This window comes from Schistocerca gregaria, chromosome X, assembly GCF_023897955.1.
Source record: "Schistocerca gregaria isolate iqSchGreg1 chromosome X, iqSchGreg1.2, whole genome shotgun sequence".
NCBI classification, from domain to species: Eukaryota; Metazoa; Arthropoda; class Insecta; order Orthoptera; family Acrididae; genus Schistocerca; species Schistocerca gregaria.
Window position 1 is genome coordinate 678,317,998 of NC_064931.1, and position 22,774 is coordinate 678,340,771.

At 43.3% G+C, this 22,774-nt stretch overlaps 1 protein-coding gene across 2 annotated transcripts in view; it reads left to right on the forward strand.

Moving 5' to 3' along the window:
- The window catches only part of LOC126297861 (ribonucleoprotein PTB-binding 1-like), a 309,116-nt gene that overhangs the window by 213,192 nt on the left and 73,150 nt on the right, over positions 1–22,774 (forward strand). For both annotated transcript variants that reach the window (XM_049989142.1, XM_049989143.1), the window contains exon 2: positions 10,393–10,684. In XM_049989142.1, coding sequence (XP_049845099.1) covers positions 10,393–10,684 — 292 coding nt within the window. The remainder of the gene's footprint in view (positions 1–10,392; positions 10,685–22,774) is intronic.

Consider the following 22,774-nt stretch of genomic DNA (forward strand, 5'->3'; position numbering starts at 1 on the left):
GCTCCATTTACTGGAATACTTTTTTCCCCTTCTTTTGAAGTGAAAACATCTATTCGCCAGTCTGTCGAGCTTTCGTGTGTGACAGCTTTGTAACTACTGAATTGAATCTCTAATAACTACGAGGCAAATAATGCGTAAACAGTGGCTGCGCCCACAACGGTTAGATCATATATGTACGTGTTTGTAGCGCAGTATTGTTGTTGTTGTTGTTGTTGTTGCTGTTGTTGTTGTTGTTCTGTGGCGTCATCACACGAGTGTAGGCGCTTGCACGTGATCGTTACGAGTTAGCTTTGTGGAAACGCTTTTATTTAGAACATTGATTCGTATATCACTGTGGAGAGCTTGCATAGCACTGTTATGACCCAAAATGAGACAATAAAAATATACGCCGCAATAGAAATGAAAATTAGAATTAAATTGAAAGTTTGCTTGCAATTAGAGTTAACGCAAGTTAAAGTAAAGCTCGCGTCGAAGGAATGTAAAAAGCCTGTGCTTTGCGAATGGGAGAGCTACGGCAGTGTCGAAAAGGAAATGGAAAAACGGCGCAAAGCGATTACGTAGCTGGCCCACTACGCATAAAGGGAGTCAACGACAGTCCAAACTCACGATTCATATATTCTGTAACCATTATACTACTCTCTATAACCACTGTATTAAAAAGAGTGATAATTAAATCACATATTAATACGAAACACTTGCGATGGTTTTATCCGGACGTTTTCATAAGCAATCAGGAGTACGAAACCGAACTTTGCACACTTTTTTTCCGTCTTGGACGGTACGAAATGCTAATTGCCAGTGGTGGAGCAGGCTCTGATGAGGCAAGATTCAGGTACTAAAACTGTAGGTATGGATTTCAGTCCCCAGTGGGGAATATGCTGTCATCTAACTGCTGAAGCGAGCCCTGTACACAGATCTCGTACCTTGTAACAGTGGCGGACGAAGTGTGTCAATATTAAGCAATGAGAAAGGACGTGTCTGTCTATAGTAACTACTAGTTACTTGTTATACGAGTTCTTCTCTTAGCCAATCCCTTTCACCCGGTCCACCAACATTATCTTCAATGTAACTGCTGACTGGGGACGTTTCATAAACTTTTTATAACGTCAGTCTGCTATAAAACACAACAAAACAAAGACTTGGAGAAGCGGAGTATATTTGGAGCACGAACCGGTTCCGCTATGTAAGCTTTAACGCCTTCATATTCTTAAATGTAGCGCAATGGAAATGCAGCAATAACTCTTCACATAACCGCATTCGTCATATGAAGCTTTCAGTAGAAGCTCCTACAGCTTTTGCATCTCTAATATGCCGCCCCGCTAGGCTTGCAATAAATTTCTCGTCGGATACCTCAAAGCACAATATTGATGGTAACAACTTGTGTGTAAATGAACAGTGATCACAGACTCAGTACTGTAGACAAAACGATGTTTCTTGATGTCAAGTAATTGCCAACAATGCAGAGGGGTTCGAAATCCGATATTTGCTACTCCAAGCTCTCTACCTTTGAAGATGAAGCTTTATTTAAACAAGAAACAACAATAAATGTTGGTCAAGTGTAAATTTCCCCGTCACTTGTGTAACTGGTTGTTCTTTCCTGTAGCTTGCTTTTAAATAATTTTGTCTTCGATCTTCATTAGCTTTCGGAATAGAAGAGAGTCTGCTTAATTAATAAGTCTTTCTCACTTCAGTACATTGTTTCATGCTAACGATGAAAAAAATTGTACAAGGAGCTATTGTATCGCATTTCACCATTAATATTCTATTTTATCAACGAATCATCGTCGTTGATGTTCGCTGTAACATTTGATGTTTTAAATTAGTGTAGTACTCAGTTCACATGATCACAGTACGCTAGTTTTGGTCGTGCTGGCGTTTATTGGCAAGATGGGCTGTCACGTGTCTGATAATGTTCCATACTGGCAATTGAACACTCTAGAGTGATACCAATTAAAGAGCTTCTTTTGTTTTGGCGATGCTGATAGTGCATCCAACAGAGAGTGATCCATTTAAGTTCGGAGCTTACCACGACATTAATACGGTAATAGATAATAGGCATAGACTCCCACTAACAGCCGGCACGGTCGCTCAGCGTGTTCGGTCGCTCAGCGTGTTCGGTCAGAGGGCTGCGTGCTCTTTGTAATAAAAAAAAAACTGAGTCAAGGAACCAACGATTAAATTGAACGGATGTCTTGTGACGTCCAACCCGACCAAACGCAACGAACTATATCGAAAAAAAAAAAAAAAACGCCGACTCGGTAGCTCAGCGTGTTCAGCCAGAGGGTTAGCTGCCCTCGGTAATTAAAAAAAAAGAGTTAATGGATCAACGACGAACTGAAACGGGTGTCTTGCTACGTCCGCACCGAGCAGATTTAACGAAAGAAAAAAAAAAGGCGCTTTAGTCTGGAAGCGCGCGACCGCTGCGGTCGCAGGTTCGAATCATGCTTTGGGCATGGATGTGTGTGATGTCCTTAGGTTAGTTAGGTGTAAGTAGTTCTAAGTTCTAGGGGACTGATGACCTCAGATGTTAAGTCCCACAGAGCTCAGCCATTTGAACCATTTTGAACAACCACCACTCCTCTCTCTTCCCACCATAAATTTTCACCATCCATGATACCAAAAAATTGTTTGTATGACCAGTTTCCTGCTATGCGCTCATCTGTGTAAATGTTGATATCTTCATCGTGTTTGTTTTTTAGTTTGAAATTTAAAGAATGTATTTCAGTAATGTTACTATGCAAATGTATTTCAGCAGACCTTTGGGTAGCATTATTTTCCTTCAAGTTTGCTTTTAGTTCCAGAATAGTAGAGTTGAGTATCATTTGCATGAGTAACAACATTGTCATAATTCACTGTGCGTGGGATGTGTTTTGTGTTAAATTAAGAGCGGTGGACCAAGTGTGGATCCCTGTGGGACACAGAAGTTTAGAATACTCGATTCAGAGCTTATTCTCTCTCCTGACGTTTTTTGTAATTTCTGTATATGATTTTATTTTGGACGTCGAACGTGTACAACTTTGTGAGACCTTAACTTTTCCCGGCGAGTTGAATGTTCAGATAACTTACGGGTTTGCTGCCGGGTGACGTCGTCGTACACCGCCGATATTTCAACAGGAGCACACCCTACCATTCTCAAGGCACAAATGCAAGGAAGAAGAAATGTGCAAGCAAATTTAATACCTCGGTTCACAGAGGAGAAACAAGGAAGACACCACACACAGAACACGTGTCAACACAAACAAAGATAACCAACATCATAAATATCGATAGTTACTATTAATCAACATGTCATATATTGGTCAGACAATCAGGACTGTGGAAGACCAGTGTATGTGTATTGAACATAAGCGTCACACACGCTTACAACAGCCGAGCAAATCCGCTATTGCAGAACATTGCCTTGACACCGGTCATCCTATGGAATACAACAATATGGAGATTCTGGCTTGCACGTCCAGCTATTGGGATAGTGTTATTAAGAAAGCTGTTGAAATCAGACTATCAAGCAACCGTATTAACAGAGATGGTGGATTTTGTTTAACTGCTGCTTGGAATCGAACTCTGTCTCTCATCAAAAAACAGAGGGACAGAATTAGTGCTACCTCACCTGTTGATTAATAGTAACTATCGATATTTCTGATGTTGGTTATCTCTCTGTGTGTGTGTGTGTGTGGGGGGGGGGTTTCTTCCTTGTTTCTATTCTGTGAACCGAGGTATTTAATTTTGCTTGCACATTTCTTCTTCCTTTCATTTGTGCCTTGAGAATGGCAGGGTGTGCTCGTGTCGAAATATCGGGGGATTTCGACGACGTCACCCGGCAGCAAACGCATCAAGTTATTTGAACGTGTACAACTTTATCGGAAGGTAGTCGAACGGCAGTTATTCGCCTCGCTGGTCGTCGATGGAGGTTGTTGTGGTGGCAGCCAACGAAAGAGAGAGGGGGAGGTGAGGGAACGAGACATCGGTGCCCCTTGGCAGCCATAGGACGCAGAGCCGGCTCGCCAGGAATCCGCTACGTTTAATTGGCAGTGCGCGGCGGCCAGGGTGCATACGGGCGCCAGCCAGCTGGGGCGAATGACCGCCAGCTTCTCGTCCGGAGAGCCGCAATTAGAATAATCGCGCCGTACAGATCTTACCGACGTCCGCCGTCCGCCTGTTACCACCAGACCCGGGGACCGACGCCCACCACTGTGCATAACGTGCCGAAGGCAGCGGCTAACGCTTCCATTATGCGACGGTTCCCCTGCACTGCGTCACTCTGTGAGAAAAGTACAGGATTATTTACTTACTGTTGCTAGGGAGAAAATTTGGTACAAAATATGGAGGTCTCGTTCGTTGAATAACGTGATTTTACTGTTGTATTGTGCACCTAAATGTCCCCACTGGCCGGCCGGTTCTAGGCGCTACAGTCTGGAACCGCGCGACCGCTACGGTCGCAGGTTCGAATCCTGCCTCGGGCATAGATGTGTGTGATGTCCTTAGGTTAGTTAGGCTTAAGTAGTTCTAAGTTCTAGGGGACTGATGACCTCAGAAGTTAAGTCCCATAGTGCTCAGATCCAAATGAACCAGGGAAGCGCCCTGGGACCTCTGCTGTTCCTGATCTATGTAAATGACCTGGGTGACAATCTGAGCAGTTCTCTTAGGTTGTTCGCAGATGATGCTGTAATGTACCGTCTAGTAAGGTCATCCGAAGACCAGTATCAGTTGCAAAGCGATTTAGAAAAGATTGCTGTATGGTGTGGCAGGTGGCAGTTGACGCTAAATAAGGACAACTGTGAGGTGATCCGAATGAGTTCCAAAAGAAATCCGTTGGAATTCGATTACTCGATAAATAGTACAATTCTCAAGGCTGTCAATTCAATTAAGTACCTGGGTGTTAAAATTACGAACAACTTCAGTTGGAAAGACCACATAGATAATATTGTGGGGAAGGCGAGCCAAAGGTTTCGTTTCATTGGCAGGACACTTAGAAGATGCAACAAGTCCACTAAAGAGACAGCTTACACTACAGTCGTTCGTTCTCTGTTAGAATATTGCTGCGCGGTGTGGGATCCTTACCAGGTGGGATTGACGGAGGACATCGAAAGGGTGCCAAAAATGGCAGCTCCTTTTCTATTATCACGTAATAGGGGGGGAGAGTGTGGCAGATATGATACGCGAGTTGGGATGGAAGTCATTAAAGCAAAGACGTTTTTCGTCGCGGCGAGATCTATTTACGAAATTTCGGTCACCAACTTTCTCTTCCGAATGCGAAAATATTTTGTTGAGCCCAGCCTACATAGGTAGGAATGATCATCAAAATAAAATAAGAGAAATCAGAGCTCGAACAGAAAGGTTTAGGTGTTCGTTTTTCCCGCGCGCTGTTAGGGAGTGGAATGGTAGAGAGAGAGTATGATTGTGGTTCGATGAACCCTCTGCCAAGCACTAAAATGTGAATTGCAGAGTAATCATGTAGATGTAGATGTAGATGTCCCCACGGTTTGTTCTACTGTGTCTCACTGTTTAGAGGCACAAAACGCGTGGGTGTTTTCAGCTCGTTACTAAATGCCAATGAGGAGGAGGCCGAGTGGATAGGAGCTGAAGGAGTCCAGGTTGCAATAATGTGCGGTACGGCACACTGTTAGAGAGGAGGATTATTATTCAAGAAACACACAGTACAATGAAAATCACTTATCTTCAGTAGTTTGTAGGACTGCAGCTGCGGCTATGAACATGGAATACTATGAACTAATGCTACATTCTCTCAGGGACTAAGCCTGTTGGGCCCTCCTCAGAGAATCAAGGCAAACAGGACTGGCTGAGGGTATCTGTGGCAATGATACTACATGTTCAACCAGATTGCAGGGTCGTTCGATCTTACGAGGTATTTCGTTGAAGCTGTAATACATGTACCGTTAGTCTAGGTTACAACGTTCTTACGTGGTTCACGCTCTCGTTTGGTGCTGACCAAAAAGTCATAGAGGTCATTGGACACAGAGCGCAAGTTCTGATCTGTCGTCACATTATAATAGAAACCATCCCGACATTTGCTTGGGGTAATTTTGGGAAACCTCGAAAAACCGAAATGCGGATGGCCTGGGGAGAACGAGAGTTGTCAGCAGTGGACAACCGCATTTGGTTCACTCCATGTGTACAATGTTGTTTTGCTTGCACATTCCTGCAGAGAAGTTGTCGAAACGTAAATACCTAGTGCTTCACTCTTCTCTCATTTCTCATCGGCGATCACTGAACACACACTATATGCACACCATGCAGCTGGCATCAGAACCACGAAGGTGATGATTGATTTCCATTTTATATATAGCAACTTTGCACTGTCTTCACGAAAAACTGAGTCCAAATGTCTTCATGATGAATGAATGAATGAATGAATGAATGAATGAATGAGACGTTGAACTCGTAAGGAGGTTAAAGAAGAAATAGTTTACTCTATCATTGCCGTAGCCCTGCAGACCCGCCCGAGCAACGTACTGGGTTGTCAGAATGAAACTTACAGTACTTGAGAGGCCCCACAGAAAAAGAGTGATCGTAAGGAAATTAAACTTTGTGTAAACATTTTTAATGACATGCGGAAGAGAAATATTGACACACATTTTCATTTCCACGCGATAGAGTAAAATTTTGTTAACTGCGTACCACATTTACGTATCAGGTTAGGAACGTTGCTCAACCATGGCAAGCGTTCATGGCAACATTGAACGACATTACAGATAACGTTTCATAATTGTTCGCCCCATTTTTCGAACGGTGTTCCATGGGGTGTCCAGTTGTCGTGGCACAGCTCGAGCATTGCATGAAGCTTCATTATCAACCATGGCAACAGTAACTCCAAACTCTCCCAGGAGCAATTCCCAAATGCCAGTCAATTCAAACTTTCGAATCATGTTCTTCAAACTCACTGCAAAAAGAGGACATCTCCATATTCCTTAAAGTGCGTCGATACTCCCGAAGAGCAGCAGCACTGTCCCTGTTGTTTTGATAAAAGAGCTTTACGAGCAGAGTCCAGCTCAATTTGTCCAGACCCATGTTGTCTTTAGGCAACTGTAATGGAGACAGATGCTTATGATTCAACCCTATGTCGCCATATCAGTATAGGCGCCTAACGGCAAGTCATAAAACTAACACAACTAACAACGCAAATCCTGCAACACAGTCTGAACGTCATTCCTATAAAGTTGGCTACCCATAAGGTAAATAATTGTCATTCTAAACTGGCTCAACTAGAGAAATTTTAATTATAACCCCTCTCATACAACTATTTCTCATTTCTGGCATCAGTTTGCCATCATAAATACTAATGATTAATGAATACTGCGCCAGTAGCGTTGACACACATTTATTGTGTCACGATCGATTCTATTTTTTAGAAAATCATCAGGTTGCTGAGTTCAGCCATTGTCGTTACGTTAAAGGTCTGGTAAGTTAGATATAATATTTGCAAACGGCGAGCACACTCTTTGCCATTCTACACTTTACTGTACACAGAATGCGGTTTCGCATGCACTTACTGCTTGCCTAGCTTCCCCAGGCGGTCGGCAGATGTTTACGTAATCATCGATTCCAAATTTTGTCTCTACCGTTACATATGACTACCGCACCTTTTGTATCATGGTATTAACACAACTCGACAATCGGATGATGGTCTAAAGGAACGAAATGGCTGTACACAATAAATATGTATTAATACATCTGTGATGATGGTTCTCTTACATCACTAATACTAGTATCAGTCAGCTGTTGAGCTCAAAATCATCAGGAATGTTGCTTTGTGTGTGTAGATTTTACCAGTCGTATATACTATCAAAATTCGATTTCTGGCTGATGCCACCAACTCCAGATGGGCTATCCCGTGAATGAGGGACAGATGATCTCGCTGTTGAGTCACTTAACACCAGATGACCAACCAACCTACTTAGCTCGCTGTTGAGTCACTTAACACCAGATGACCAACCAACCTACTTAGCTCGGTTGATACTTCCCCTTTCATGCCCTTAGATCCTTGGAAGTAATTATTAAAATAAAAATAAAATTTCTATAATAACAATACTTAAATCGGACTAAAAAGTACAAAATAATTCCTCCTAGTCCCATACAGATTGCCTAGCCTATACATACTGCTGTACTCCGATGAAAATTACGTTGCCAGTGACTTTTCAGTGATTCGAATGGTAGGGACCACCCAATGGTAGTTCTTTCTCGAGCGCCACGTTCTCACAGTGTTGCCTGTTCTTTTAGGTTGCATGCAGCGCCTTGCAAAGCTTCACTGGCTACACGCCAGGAACAGCCCCCCCCCCCCCCCCCCTTCTACATCTACATCCATACTCCGCAAGCCACCTAACGGTGTGTGGCTGTGGGCACCTTGAGTACCTATATCGGTTCTCCCTTCTGTTCCAGTCTCATATTGTTCGTGGAAAGGAGGATTGTCGGTATGCCTCTGTGTGGGCTCTAATCTCTCTGATTTTATCCTCATGGTCTCTTCGCGAAATATGAGTAGGAGGGAGCAATATACTGCTTGACTCCTCGGTGAAGGTATGTTCTCGAAACTTCAAAAAATGCCCGTACCGAGCTACTTAGCGTCTCTCCTGTAGAGTCTTCCACTGGAGTTTATCATCCCCGTAACGCTTTCGAGATGATTAAATGATCCCGTAAGGAAGCGCGCTGCTCTCCGTTGGATCTTCTCTATATCTTCTATCAACACTATCTGGTACGGATCACACCTGTGAGCAGTATTCAAGCAGTGGGCGAACAAGCCTGCTGAAACCTACTTCCATTGTTTTTGGATTGCATTTCCTTAGAATTCTTCCAATGAATCTCAGTCTGGCATCTGCTTTACCGACGATTAATTTTATATGGTCATTGCATTTTAAATCACTCCTAATTCGTACTCCCAGATAATTTATGGAATTAACTGCTTCCAGTTGCTGACCTGCTATATTGTAGCTAAATGATAAAGGTTCTTTCTTTCTATGTATTCGCAGCACATTACACTTGTCTACATTGAGATTCAATTGCCATTCCCTGCACCATGCGTCAATTCGCTGCAGATCCCCCCTCCCTCTCTCCCCCACCCTCTTCACCATTACAATATATCAGTCACAAAGTAATTTTAATTGGAGTGTAATCCCATACAAATTGCAGTCCCCATATGAAGTGCTGATCCCATACAGTTTCTTAACCCCTTACAAAGTCTGGAGAATTGGTGCTGGTGAATTTTTAATTGGTACAAGATTTTATAAAGAAACACGTGTGATTCAAGCAGTACACAACTGATGTGTGTATAGTTAAAGTCCTAACTGTTACCTGTTGCATGCGCCCTATGTTTTTCCTTATAAATCTTACTAGTATTGTCAAAGTTGTTAAAAACTCACAACCCCAAATCTTCAGGGCTGTCGGTATGGGGCTAGGAGAAATTTCTTTCAAACTGTCTAGTACGATTTAAAAACATATTATAAAAATTTATTTTTATTTAAATAATTATTTTCTGCTTTTTAGTCTCGTGTAGTGAATTTTTTCAACGCATTTTAAACATTTTGACGATTAATTTTTAAATACCTATTTATGTACTAGAATTTTACTCATGACTCTGCCTATGTATGTGAATGTCACATATATTGCACACATCTCCTCCTCACTATCTCTCTGCCTAACTCCCCCGGCCCCCCTCTCATTTTTTACCCTCAGCTGTGCTCGTCCGCTCGCATACCATCAGGAACGCATTGAGATACTACCCACACAACACTACAGTCCTGCAGGACAGCCGAGATCCCTAGCGGTACGAAACTTTTCTGCTCCCCACTCGCCATCCCCACCCCTACCGAACAGACTGGCAAGAAAGAGTGTTAATATTGCACATTCATCCAATTCTGAGATTAAAGTCTCGAGATCATTGGGAAGTTAGTTTAAAAACAATTGCAAAATTTTAAAAAAATTTCATTTCAACAACAATGATAATATACAACATAATCCACTTCCTTATATGATTAGTGGGTCCAAATTTGTTTAAACATCAAATGCAGCTGATTATAGTTTAGTTACAGCTGGAGCTCACAAATTAATTGATGACAATGGGCAGCTAAATTCCTACAAGTATTATTATTAGTGTTTAGTGTATAATCTCTTAACTAAAAACTCTATTGCCTGCAGCGTCACAGCTGTGTCAGAAATATATAAACCTACTTTAGAGCCTCGCCCATCGAACTAATCCCGATGGGCGTGCCCCTGACACTGGGTAGGCCGAGATATTATTCGCTGCAGCTTCCTAATAACTAATTTCCTAATCTAAGTCCTACCAACTGAGTCGAGTCCGGTGCTTTGTCTAGTATTTGCAAAATTTGTACAAGACAGACAGACAAGGAGCCGCTGAGTTCATACGTGTTTGTATTGTTCCCGCAGGAGATCCGCGAGCTGCTGTCGGAGCTGCCGGTGTCCTCGGTGCAGCTGCAGAGCGGGCTGGGCTCCGGTGTGGCGCGCGCCTCGCTGGACGAGCCGGACCTGCTGGAGGATTGGGAGCGCGAGCGCGTCTTCCTGCTGCGGGGGCAGCGCGTGCCCGTCGCGCCCACACCCACCGAGATGATGCTCTGCGTCGCCAGGCTCCCCCTGCACTACACCGACGCCCAGTTCCACGCGCTCGTCGCCGCCTACGGGGACGTGCGCCGCAGCTTCCTCATGATCAGCGAGAAGACCGGTGAGCCGTCCTCCTCCTCCGCCCCAGTCTATACACAGTCGTGGAAATCACTATTCACATAGTAGGTGGAATACTAACGCGAATGCTTTACAGACGAATGGAAAAACTGGTAGACGTCGACCTCGGGGAAGATCAGTTTGGATTCCGTAGAAATGAGGCAATACTGACCTGTGGTGTGCGTACTGTAACAACTTCGGTACACACACCATCAGATTATTTGACTTGTCGCTCTAACGAAGTAGGCGAGTGTCCGCAATATGTCCCGTGGTCTTATCGTGGCGTTAGGTCAGACCATAGAAATGCCACTTGCACGCTTAGAGTAGCAGCTTGACGGTGACCAACTTTAAACAGAACTTGATTAATTTTCACACACATTTATTAAAATAATAACAAGCATAAAATTACTTAACATGATTCTGGATGCTATTTGCTATTTACAATTGACAATCTGATTCCTTTGGTCTTGGTACGTTAATCTTACTCTCACATCTCTGATACTTAACAAAGTGTCTATACATTTATCTTCATGGCTATGTACAGGCATATGATAATTTTATTAGGCGCAGACTGAAACTTGACTATAGACAGGTACAGACTAATGCCGACTGGTTCAGACAAATGCAGACTGACTAATCGGAGGTCTGTACCCTCGTTATAATACCTCGCGCGTTCAAGTATCACTGCGCGAGTGCGATCCGCGAGGAGAAAAGGTTCTACGTTAGCAGCAATCTCATTGGCTGCGTTACATATTAATATGCGGATCGGCGGAAGCAGACTTTGGTCCGTCTCTAAGGCAGCGCCATCTCGTAGTGCGGAGACGGACGAGCGCTGCGCGTGCGCTGTTGTGCTTAGCGGGGCGTGCTCTAGTGGGAAAGTTCTGTACGCGCTGACTACGCGGAACTATGTACACAACATTACCTTACGCCTTATCTTAGAAGAATGATTAAGGAAAGGCGAACCTACTTTTCTAGCATTTGTAGACTTAGAGAAAGCATTTGACAATGTTGACTGGAATACTCTCTTTCAAATTCTAAAGGTGGCAGGGGTAAAATACAGAGAGCGAAATGCTATTTACAATATGTACAGAAACCAGATGGCAGTTACAAGAGTCGAGGGACATGAAAGGTAAGCCGTGGTTGGGAAGGGAGTGAGACAGGGTTGTAGCCTCTCCCCGATGTTATTCAATCTGTACATTGAGCAAGCAGTAAAGGAAACAAAAGAAAAATTTGGAGTAGGTATTCAAATCCATGGAGAAGAAATAAAAACTTTGAGGTTCGACGATGACATTCTGTCAGAGACAGCAAAGGACTTGGAAGAGCAGTTGAACGGAATGGACAGTGTCTTGAAAGGAGGATATAAGATGAACATCAACAAAAGCAAAACGAGGATCATGGAATGTACTCGAATTAAGTCGGGTGATGCTGAGGGAATTAGATTATGAAATGAAACACTTAAAGTAATAAAGGAGTTTTGCTACTTTGGGAGCAATATAACTGAGAGAGGATATAAAATGTAGACTGGTAATGGCAAGGAAAGCGTTTCTGAAGAAGAGAAATTTGTTAACATCGAGTATTGATTCAAGTGTCAGGAAGTCGTTTCTGAAAGTATTTGTATGGAGTGTAGCCATGTATGGAAGTGAAACGTGGACGATAAATAGTTTGGAAAAGGAGAGAATAGAAGATTTCGAAATGTGGTGCTACAGAAGAATGTTGAAGATTATATGGGTAGACCATGTAACTAATGAGAAGGTTTTGAATAGAATTGGGTAGAAGAGGAGTTTGTGGCACAACTTGACAAGGAGAAGGGACCGGTTGGTAGCGAATGTTCTGAGGCATCAAGGGATCACAAATTTAGCAGATTCAAAAGGATGTAGGTTGCAGTAAGTACTGGGAGATGAAGAAGCTTGCACAAGATAGAGTAGCATGGAGAGCTGCGTCAAACCAGTCTAAGGACTGAAGACCACGACAACAACAGTAGATGGTGACAAACTACGATGGTGTTTTGGGATAGTATATCACCCACAGCGCCGATACGACTAAGTACGATGATGTAGCGTCAGATAACCGTGTTCTTGGGTAATGAAGCTTCCCGTATGCCACGAATCTAGTCGGGGAAAATAAAATATGTTACACTCCGCACGGTCTACGACAGGGTAAAATGTATTCATACAGCGGACTACTTTCAACCAAACAAAAGGTTGACGCGGCCCCGGAGTGCACGCCACACCTGTATAGTCGTGTACCGGCCCTGAAGCAACAGCACGTCGGACGTGGGTTCAGTGGAACAGCAGAATGGGCCACAAGGGGAAGGAAACGACCATTGAGGAACGAAACATGGTTGTCGGCCAATATCTTCAACACATATCGGCCTTGTCAATAAGTTGTCTCGTCCACATAGTTCCATATATAAGAATCGCCTAATCTTCACCTATCCTGCTCAATGTATTTTCATATAAAGTATCGAAATAGTTCTTTCGCAGTGTGGATTCTGATGGACTACTGCGGTGACAGTATATCTCTAGAAAACTTGTAACTGGCTATTTTCAACTGCATTGACTGGTATGTTTTCTGCAACAATGACTCGACACAGGTCAAGATGAAATTCGTTTTTGTGTCTTGATTTGGTTTAGTTGCAAACGTTTGTTTCAAGTTTGATTTCTTAATTTGCTTGATGTTTAATCCCTGTAACATGCTGACTTAAATGCGACATTTGTTCAGAAAGTACCGAAAAACAAAAAGAAATGAGAAATACTTTGTGGAAGAATTTACGTACGAGAAAGGCTTAGAAACAATTTTTTTTGCATATTTGGTCCAAGCTACCTCGGGAAAAACAGTAGCATAACTGTTTCTGAGTGGGCGTAGCAGATAAAAGGGTAACGTTTTACTTACGTCTTTGTTGCCCATACTGCAGTGAATAACTCTTCCGTTTGTAGAGAAATCAGGAAAAAATTGTAACCACTGACGAATCAGAGATGATTTGGAGCTGGCTACTTTTGCCATGCTTGACTTTCCACAAATACACTGTCGCTGTGAAATATTTCACCACATCCGAGCACCACCCTGACCGACTGAATAAAGACAGTGCACGTATTGTAAACAGGCTGTTCAGACAGGACAGGAAGGCGCTGGAGTCAGATCACAAGGCTCCTCCGTGCCCTGCCGGCCCATTTGACGGTTCAGAGCGAAGGACAAAGCTCTGAGGAGCGGCGCGGGCTGGAAATCATTCAATTACTGTTTTCTAAGTAGCCGGGAAGACCAGAAGAGTAATTTTAGTCATACAAATTTTGACTGGATTTTTAAAAATTAGATACAGTCAGGTTGTGTTGTAACATAAAAAGAGGTAGTTTACGTACTATAAAATTACAATTTTCGATAAAGTATTTGCGAAATTCTTAGCTGGGAAGACCACTAGAGAACGTTGGTAATAAAAATTGTTATTTAATTGGATTTTTAAAATTTAGTTACAGTCAGCTACTAATTGGCGTAATTCGTGTATGAAGAACTTTCATTTCCTTTATTTAATGAAGAACGAAATACCTTCTTATGTAAAATACGAGGTCTAACAATGACAATGAGTTGGTCTGAACGAGTGAGCGAGAAAGGATAACTGGGAGTGGATGAGTATGACTACTTACAACGGCGGACTAGTGGCCGTGAGCGAGTTGCAGTTACGGGAGCTTGTGGAAGTGAGAGGTGAGATGCATATTAAAAAGAGCACGAGTGTATTCGAATGCCAAAATGTTTGGTAAATTTTTAAAGTTGCTGAGGAAGATAGATTGGGGCTGCTGGTAGCTTAACTGAAACAGAAGCATTTCGCCTTTCTTGTGCTCCGCAAGGGGCATTTTTTGGTTGGTTATTTATGCCCGTCCTGTTGCATATTGTTTTAATTTCATTTGCCCATGTGTTTCTGGGTGTCCCCTAGGTCTCTTACCAAATAATTTCTCGGTGAATTTTCTTGAAACCTCTTGGTCCTCTTTCATTCTCATCAGACGGGCTGCCCACTGAAGTCTTCTAGAATTTATCATGCTCATTATGCGAATATTTCGCGGGAAGGATTTTTCCCGTTAAGCCTCCGTGTGAGCTCTTCTTGGTTTTATAGCGAGATACACATAGGAGGAAGAGATACGCGTTGATTAACTCGTCTAGGAAAGTACGCTCTCGGAATTTTAACAGTAGACCATGCCGTGATGTGGAACACCTCTCATGCAGCGGCTGCCACTGGAATTTGCTGAGCACCTCCGAGACTCTGTCGCGTCCTTAACGTAATTTACATTCGTACTCGTCATTTACAGGCGTGAGCGAACTTTGCTGAACATAATGGGAGAGTTGTTCCTTGCTGTAGTTCTCGTTGCGTACCCCCACCCTCTCATCGTTTTTCTTTTCCCGCTGACAACTTTCTTCCGTTCAGGACATATAGCACATACAAAACACTACTCCTCTGTTAAATTGTGGAGACCATGAAGTGAGACAGCCTTTTTCCTGACATAGATCTTACGCCGAATCCCCCCTTAAACCCTCTCCTGACATTTTGCGACGTAGAAGCCATCTAAAGAGACAGTCTTTAAAGCTTTTATTTTGCTCCTCGGGTGCTACGTCTGGAGTTGGTGCTGGAAGGATAATACGCAGTAGGTGCAGCGTAATCTGAGCAAATGACCACTATTAAACTCGAAATCTCTTACTGCAGACGGTAAACCGGCGGAACGTCGTCGTACTAGACACGTAATGATTATCCACGTGCCAGTTTTTTGATGCTTTGTCCATGCTGCGAAGTCGCGAAGAAAAATCGGCAACACACTTTGCATCTGTTACGGACTATGTGCGCAGCAGTTACAGGTATTATTCTGAAACGTCCCCTTAGAAAAATTTATGAATGACAGTGCTGATAAACCCCTTCGTTATCTGATTTTTAAACAGCTGAGCAGAACTGAACGTACTCAGACATTTCTCTCTTTACCTATTTTGATCAACATTAAACTAACACACAATATTTTTAGCGCAACGCAATCTGACTTTCAATAATCCCTACAAAAGAATGGCCCTGACTAACAATAACTTATACCTTTCATGACTCACTTACCTCACAAAAATCTTCGTTACTCAAACTACTGCAATACAGCGTGCGCCAATACTGCCAGCTGAATAGAAGATTCTAACTACTGAAGGCACTAACCACTGAGAGGCATAGTTAGCAAAGCAAATAAAAGATTTTGATAGAGAACAAACAATGTATTTACCTTAATAGTGTTCAAAAGTCATATATATATATATATATATATATATATATATATATATATATATATCAGTCCATAACAGCCAGTCTCTGATGGACACAGGTTCAGATCATCCGCTCTCAAAACTCCGCCATTTCTCTCCCCACATCCACCACTGCTGGCGGCTCACCTCCAACTGCGCAACGCTACGCGCTGTTAACAGCCAACTGCCGAACACTACAATAGCAAATCCCAACAATGCAAACCAGCCACAGACTGCACACAGCACAGTCGGTGCTTTTCATATAGAGCGCTACATGGCGTTACCAACATAAAATCATAATCAGCCTACTTACAATTCTATTGAAGAACCGTTAACGAATACCATATCGGCACTTGAAAAAAGGCGAGTTTATTCAGTAAACAGGGTCTCAGCTTGTTCACTGCTCTGAAACGCATGAGACCTTCCGAAACGTCTGGCCCGACTAGAACGCAGTAAATTGAGGATAACGGTTTAAACTGTGCGGCTGGTCCCGGCGGAGGTTCGAGTCCTCCCTCGGGCATGGGTGTGTGTGTTGGTCCTTATGGTAATTTAGGTTAAGTAGTGTGTAAGCTTAGGGACTGATGACCTTAGCAGTTAAGTCCCATAAGATTTCACACACATTTGAACATTTATTTTTATTGTGGATATATTTTAAACCTGAAACCACCCTGCTGTGCTTACCTGGTTTTAGTTACACAGTTCGTGCGTACATAACGTACAGGGGAGAAACATCAGCGAAGTAATCGATCTGTTCTCTTTGTTTGCGTGTTCTTTGCAGCAATGGTTTTAAGGGGGATAACGATGGTATGTTACCAGTTACGCTCCATCAGGGGAGGCAGTGCGAAGCGATAACACAGCTACGTATGGCACCACCCACCAACCTCGGGCGCGTGTACATCTCTCGCAGTCCTGTTAGACTTTTTTCGCCTTAGCGCACTATCGTGACTAATTTTATTACGGAGCAGATCGTGCTTGATCAACATTTCTTGCGGAAAGGATCATATCACTGTAGAAACAGTGTACTATCAAGATTTTGCCTGTCTGCGGCGCTGTAAGCCACCGTTGAAGGGCACAAGCCTCTCTCAACAGTATGCCTGGAAAGTAACTGATATTGTAAACAATCAACATATAACAGTTTGACATTGTTGGCATTACCAAACAAGCTCAATATATGCGCTGTGGTTATTCAACTACTGCGTACAAATAGGCAGAAATAAGTTCTTGCTTTTAAGTCCACATTGGAGAACTGATTTTCTTACATACAGATGTTCGTCTATGTAATTCAATACAACTTAATTGATTTTGAAGAAGATTCACTTTTTAATCCGTTCTGAAACGGAAAAGTAGTCCGAAATTAACAAAATTGTTAAGGCTTTCGTGACCACTTTGTGACAAACAACCTGTCTTAAGTTCTTCGGCAGGCGTTTGTTTGGCGTCAAACGAACATCCACCGAAGAACCCGAGACACAAGCCAGCAGGTAAACGGTCACCAATGACTGACTACACTATCTACGGTCGCAGGTTCGAATCCTGCCTCGGGCATGGATGTGTGTGATGTCCTTAGGTTAGTTAGGTTTAAGGTCACATAGTGCTCAGAGCCATTTGAACCATTTTTGTAATCTACCCTCCTGTCAGTAGACGCCAAAGTACGAATAGTTGAAGTAATTTTTGCTGATGTAATAGATATAAAACACTGGCATTAAGGAGCAATGCAAACCATAATGGTTCAAATGATGTATGAACTATGGGACTTAAGATCTGAGGTCATCAGTCCCCTAGAACTTAGAACTACTTAAACCTAACTAACCTAAGGAAATCACACACATCCATGACCGAGGCAGGATTCGAACCTGCGACCGTAGCAGCATCACGATTTCGGACTGGAGCATATGGAACCGCTCGGCCACAGCGGCCGGCCACACCATAATGGTTGGAATGTTCTTAGAAGAGTGGTGGGGATATTCATAGTTTTAATACGCCAACATCTTGGGCAAGCATATGGTCGGAAACCAATTCTGTAGGCAGATATTCAGAGCTTGCTCGGGCGATTATTGTGTATCGCTTTAATTGTGGTATCTGAATGCTAATTATGTTCTACAGCGTAGTATAAGCCAAGAAGTGACATATTTGTAATGAGTGTCCAGACGCGCTGCTGTGTGAGATTGGTTTTTATTTCTTTCACATTCACAATAGACCTGTTTCGACTAAATTGCCATTATCGAGTGACCTGCGGCGCAGTGTATGTGACATTTCTATCATTATGCGTATTTATGTTACGGTAGAACATTGAGCATACGTTTCTACTTACGTATATATTGTCTACGTTGAGATGGATCGTCATACATGTAACATCGTTGACAACTTTATATTGACCATCGTTTTGTATTTGTTGAATTGAGATGTTAATATGTTATGACAGTAATTTGACAGTTCGTACGTATACGAAATAGTAACTCCAGGACTATCAGATTACTGTCATAACATATTATTACCTTATTCAACAAATATAGAATGACAGTCAAAATAAAGTTGCTAACGATGTTGTATATAGGTCGATCCATCTAGACAGTATATATGAAAATAGCAATCCATGCTCCATGTTTTACCGTAACTTTAAAAATGTATAGTGAAAATATTGTCACACACGCTGTAACGCAGGACACTAAATAATAATAATAATAGATCGGAAGTGAAAGAGAAAATGAAAGAAATAAAAATTTGCATCATAAACCAGCGAGTCTGGACACCACTTACAAAAATGTCACTTGCTAATCAGTTAGTAATCTGTGCTGTCAGAGCTCATTTCTTGTTATCCAACATACGCAAACATTCGACTAAAAGTGCAGGGTCAGTTCGCTTTTCAACAAAGAAGTAAATACATAAGAATGATGACTTGAGGTTATTGAGTGAGATGGTGCAATGAAGGTAATCGGCCACTAATTTGGGGAGCAATACTGAGATTCCCGCCGGCCAGCCACTTTCCATGATTTTGATGAATGCTGGGCAAGTTCCTTTTACTATACTGTTTCCGATTCCAACCTCCCGTTTTGGACTGCGATTATGTTTAAGTTTACCGCCGAGTGGATACTTCAACTGAGTGGATGCTTTACCTTGACCATTCCTCTTCTGTATGAGCTGTTTCTCCGTTTCTAATGAACCCGGCGCCTACAAGATATTAAAATACTGTCTATCTTACCTCGGTTACTTACTTCGGTGCTGCATATTTACATAAGCTCGCTGGACAAAAATTTATTCACCCCAGTGCGCACGCACAGTGCTGCGACGTCCGAACAAGACACAGCCAGGGCAAATGCACCACAGGCGCAAGGATGCGAGCTGTTGCCAGTGCCATAGATTCACCACTTGCGCGAGTTCCCACCAGCGCCACGGGCGGCGCTGAAGATGAAGGTACCGACTTCGCCTCGGCCAATTGCCGGCCGAGTACGATCCACTAATGACCGGACGACAACGGATAAAAGACTACTCGGAAGATAGAAGAGCATCTCTCGTCCACTTGGTGACAGACCATCGCCAACAGTTGACTTTGGCGGGGAATGTCGTTTAGTGAACTCTTAAAAGTGAACGGACAGTTGTAAATTGCATTTGCTATCTACTGTGAAATTTTCCTACGATTATTTGCACTTCATTGAAAACCTTTTTTTCTGTTATATTACATGCAGTGTTGCGGACGCAATCATCTACATCCATACTCCGCAAGGCACCTGACGGTGTGTGGCGGAGGGTACCTTGAGTACCTCTATCGGTTCTCCCTTCTATTCCAGTCTCGTATCGTTTGTGGAAAGGAGGATTGTCGGTATGCCTCTGTGCGGGCTCTAATCTCTTTGATTTTATCCTCAGGCTCTCTTCGCGAGATATACGTAGGAGGGAGCAATATACTGCTTGACTCCTCGGTGAAGGTATGTTCTCGAAACTTCAACAAAAGCCCGTACCGAGCTACTGAGCGTCTCTCCTGCAGAGTCTTCCACTGGAGTTTATCTATAATCTCCGTAACGCTTTCGAGATGACTAAATGATCCTGTAAGGAAGCGCGCTGCTCTCCGTTGGATCTTCTCTCTCTCTTCTATCAACCCTATCTGGTAGGGATCCCACACTGCTGAGCAGTATTCAAGCAGTGGGCGAACAAGCCTGCTGAAACCTACTTCCTTTGTTTTTGGATTGCATTTCCTTAGAATTCTTCCAATGAATCTCAGTCTGGCATCTGCTTTAACGAACAATTATTTTTATATGGTCATTCCATTTTAAATCACTCCTAATGCGTACTCCCAGATAATTTATGGAATTAACTGCTTCCAGTTGCTGACCTGCTATATTTTAGCTAAATGATAAGGGATCTTTCTTTCTATGTATTCGCAGCACAGTACACTTGTCTACACCGAGATTCAATTGCCATTCCCTGCACCATGCGTCAATTCGTTGCAGATCCTCGTGCATTTCAGTACAATTTTCCATTGTTACAACCTCTAGATATACTACAGCATCATCCGCAAAAAGCTTCAGTGAACTTCCGATGTTATCCACAAGCTCATTTATGTATATTGTGAATAGCAACGGTCGTACAACACTCCCCAGCGGCACACCTGAAATCACTCTTACTTCGGAAGACATCTCTCCATTGAGAATGACATGCTACGTTCTGTTACCTAGGAACTCTTCAATACAATCACACAACTGGTCTGATAGTCCATATGCTATTACTTTGTTCATTAAACGACTGTGGGGAACTGTATCAAACGCCTTGTCGAAGTCAAGGAACATGTGTCTATGGCCCTCTGGGTCTTGTGGACTAATAGCGCGAGCTGGGTGTCACAGGATCGCCTTTTTCGAAACCCACGCTGATTCCTACAGAGTAGATTTCTAGACTCCAGGATCATTTAATAATCGCGAAAGCGTTACGGAGATGATAGATAAACTCCAGTGGAAGATTCTGCAGGAGAGACGCTCAGTATCTCGGTACGGGCTTTTATTGAAGTTTCGAGAACATACCTTCACCGAGGAGTCAAGCAGTATATTGCTCCCTCCTACGTATATCTCGCGAAGAGGCCATGAGGATAAAATCAGAGAGATTAGAGCCCATCTTTGCACGAACAATACGAGACTGGAATAGAAGGGAGAATCGATAGAGGTACTCAAGGTACCCTCCGCCACACACCGTCAGGTGGTTTGCGGAGTATGATGTAGATGTAGACGTAGACGTGTTTGGCCTCGCTCATCGTTATACAGTGTGTGAAGTACGACGGCTATTCGGAAAGTGAGGAACGGTCGGTCGCGAAATGGAAACCACTGTGAAAAACCGACGAGGCATTCCACAGACGTTTTGGGCAGTGTCTCTAGCATGCCCGTCGATCGCACCAAGACGCTCTTATCAGTTGTGAGAGCACTGTGAGCGAGTAAAGGTGCGTAGAACAATGATGTCTCCCGCCAAGTAGGAGGGCCCATTGCCTTAATGGATGCAGCCCACCTAACTGCCACGCACTTCCTTCTTCATGGCAATTCTCAGCCGGACTCTGCAGGGGCAGGAAGTGTTCGATCACCCACAACACAACACAACCCCAATTGGCTCGTCCTGAGTATCATCTCTGTTCACATGAAGCGCTGGATACGAAGACAACACTTAGGACGCAGGCTACGCGCTATAGACCAGCGTAGAGAATTATCTGAAAGTACAGGCGGCTGCCTTCTATGACGACGGTGTTGGCAAATTTCGTGTAACGCTGCGGCAAATGTCTAAGTCGGAACGGCGACTATGTAGAGAAGTACCTGGAAGGTGTAGCTAAATGTTCAAAGAAAACAGTTTTGATTTTCGCTGTGGTTTCCATTTCACGACCAATCGTTCCTTATTTTCCGAACAACCCTCGTACCTAGATTTGATGGTATTCCTCGGCGAACTGTTCAACGTGTCTACAAGCAGTGGAGTAACACACGTGGCCACGAAACCCGCCAAACGTTGTGGTCAGAAAAAGATCGTGACAGAGAGGGAGGTGAGGCGCGTTTCACGGCTTGTAAATCAAAATAGCTTCCAAATCTGACAGGAATTACTGCAGGCAGCGAATTAAGGTCCATTCCCACCTGTTAACGAGGGAAAATTGCTACGGGAATTGCATGCAGTGATCATTTGGAGGCCAGTGCTGCACTGGCCCATAAAGACGACAAAAGCAAAGTTCATCGGGCTGGAAAAAAATGACTCTTTTTTGAACCCCTTCCCAGCCTATTACACGTCGATTTGCCTGCAAAATCACCTGCCTTGAACCCCATAGAAAGTGTATGGGAAATGTTGGAATGCCGGGTAAAACGCCGACATCAAACATCCTCGCACTTTTGTTGGATTGCGCGACCATGCGACTACCTGCACAACCTTGTGGAATCACTTCCTAACGGAATCTATACGGACTTAATTATAAGGTATTAAATGATGCTTGTAATGATTTCTCTATGGGTGAATAACTGTTTGCCCAGCGAGCTTATTTCGACGAGCAAATGATACCAGTCTTGTCCAGGGCTGGTCCCCTATTCTCCTCGATCCAGGAATATGTTCGAAGAGAAATGAAACGAAGGGTAGCGTTTGTTGCTGTGTCAGTAGGTTTAGCCGGCCTCTGTGGCCGAGTGGTTCTAGGCGCTGATGCTACGGTCGCAGGTTCGAATCCTGCCTCGGGCAGGATGTGTGTGATGTCCTTAGGTTAGTTAGGTTTAAGTAGTACTAAGTCTGGGGGACTGACGACCTCAGATGTTAAGTCCCATAGTGCTGGGAGCCATTTGAACCATCAGTAGGTTTGTTGCGTGAGGACGGGAAGTGACCATCGCTTGTTGTCGAAGAAACTATC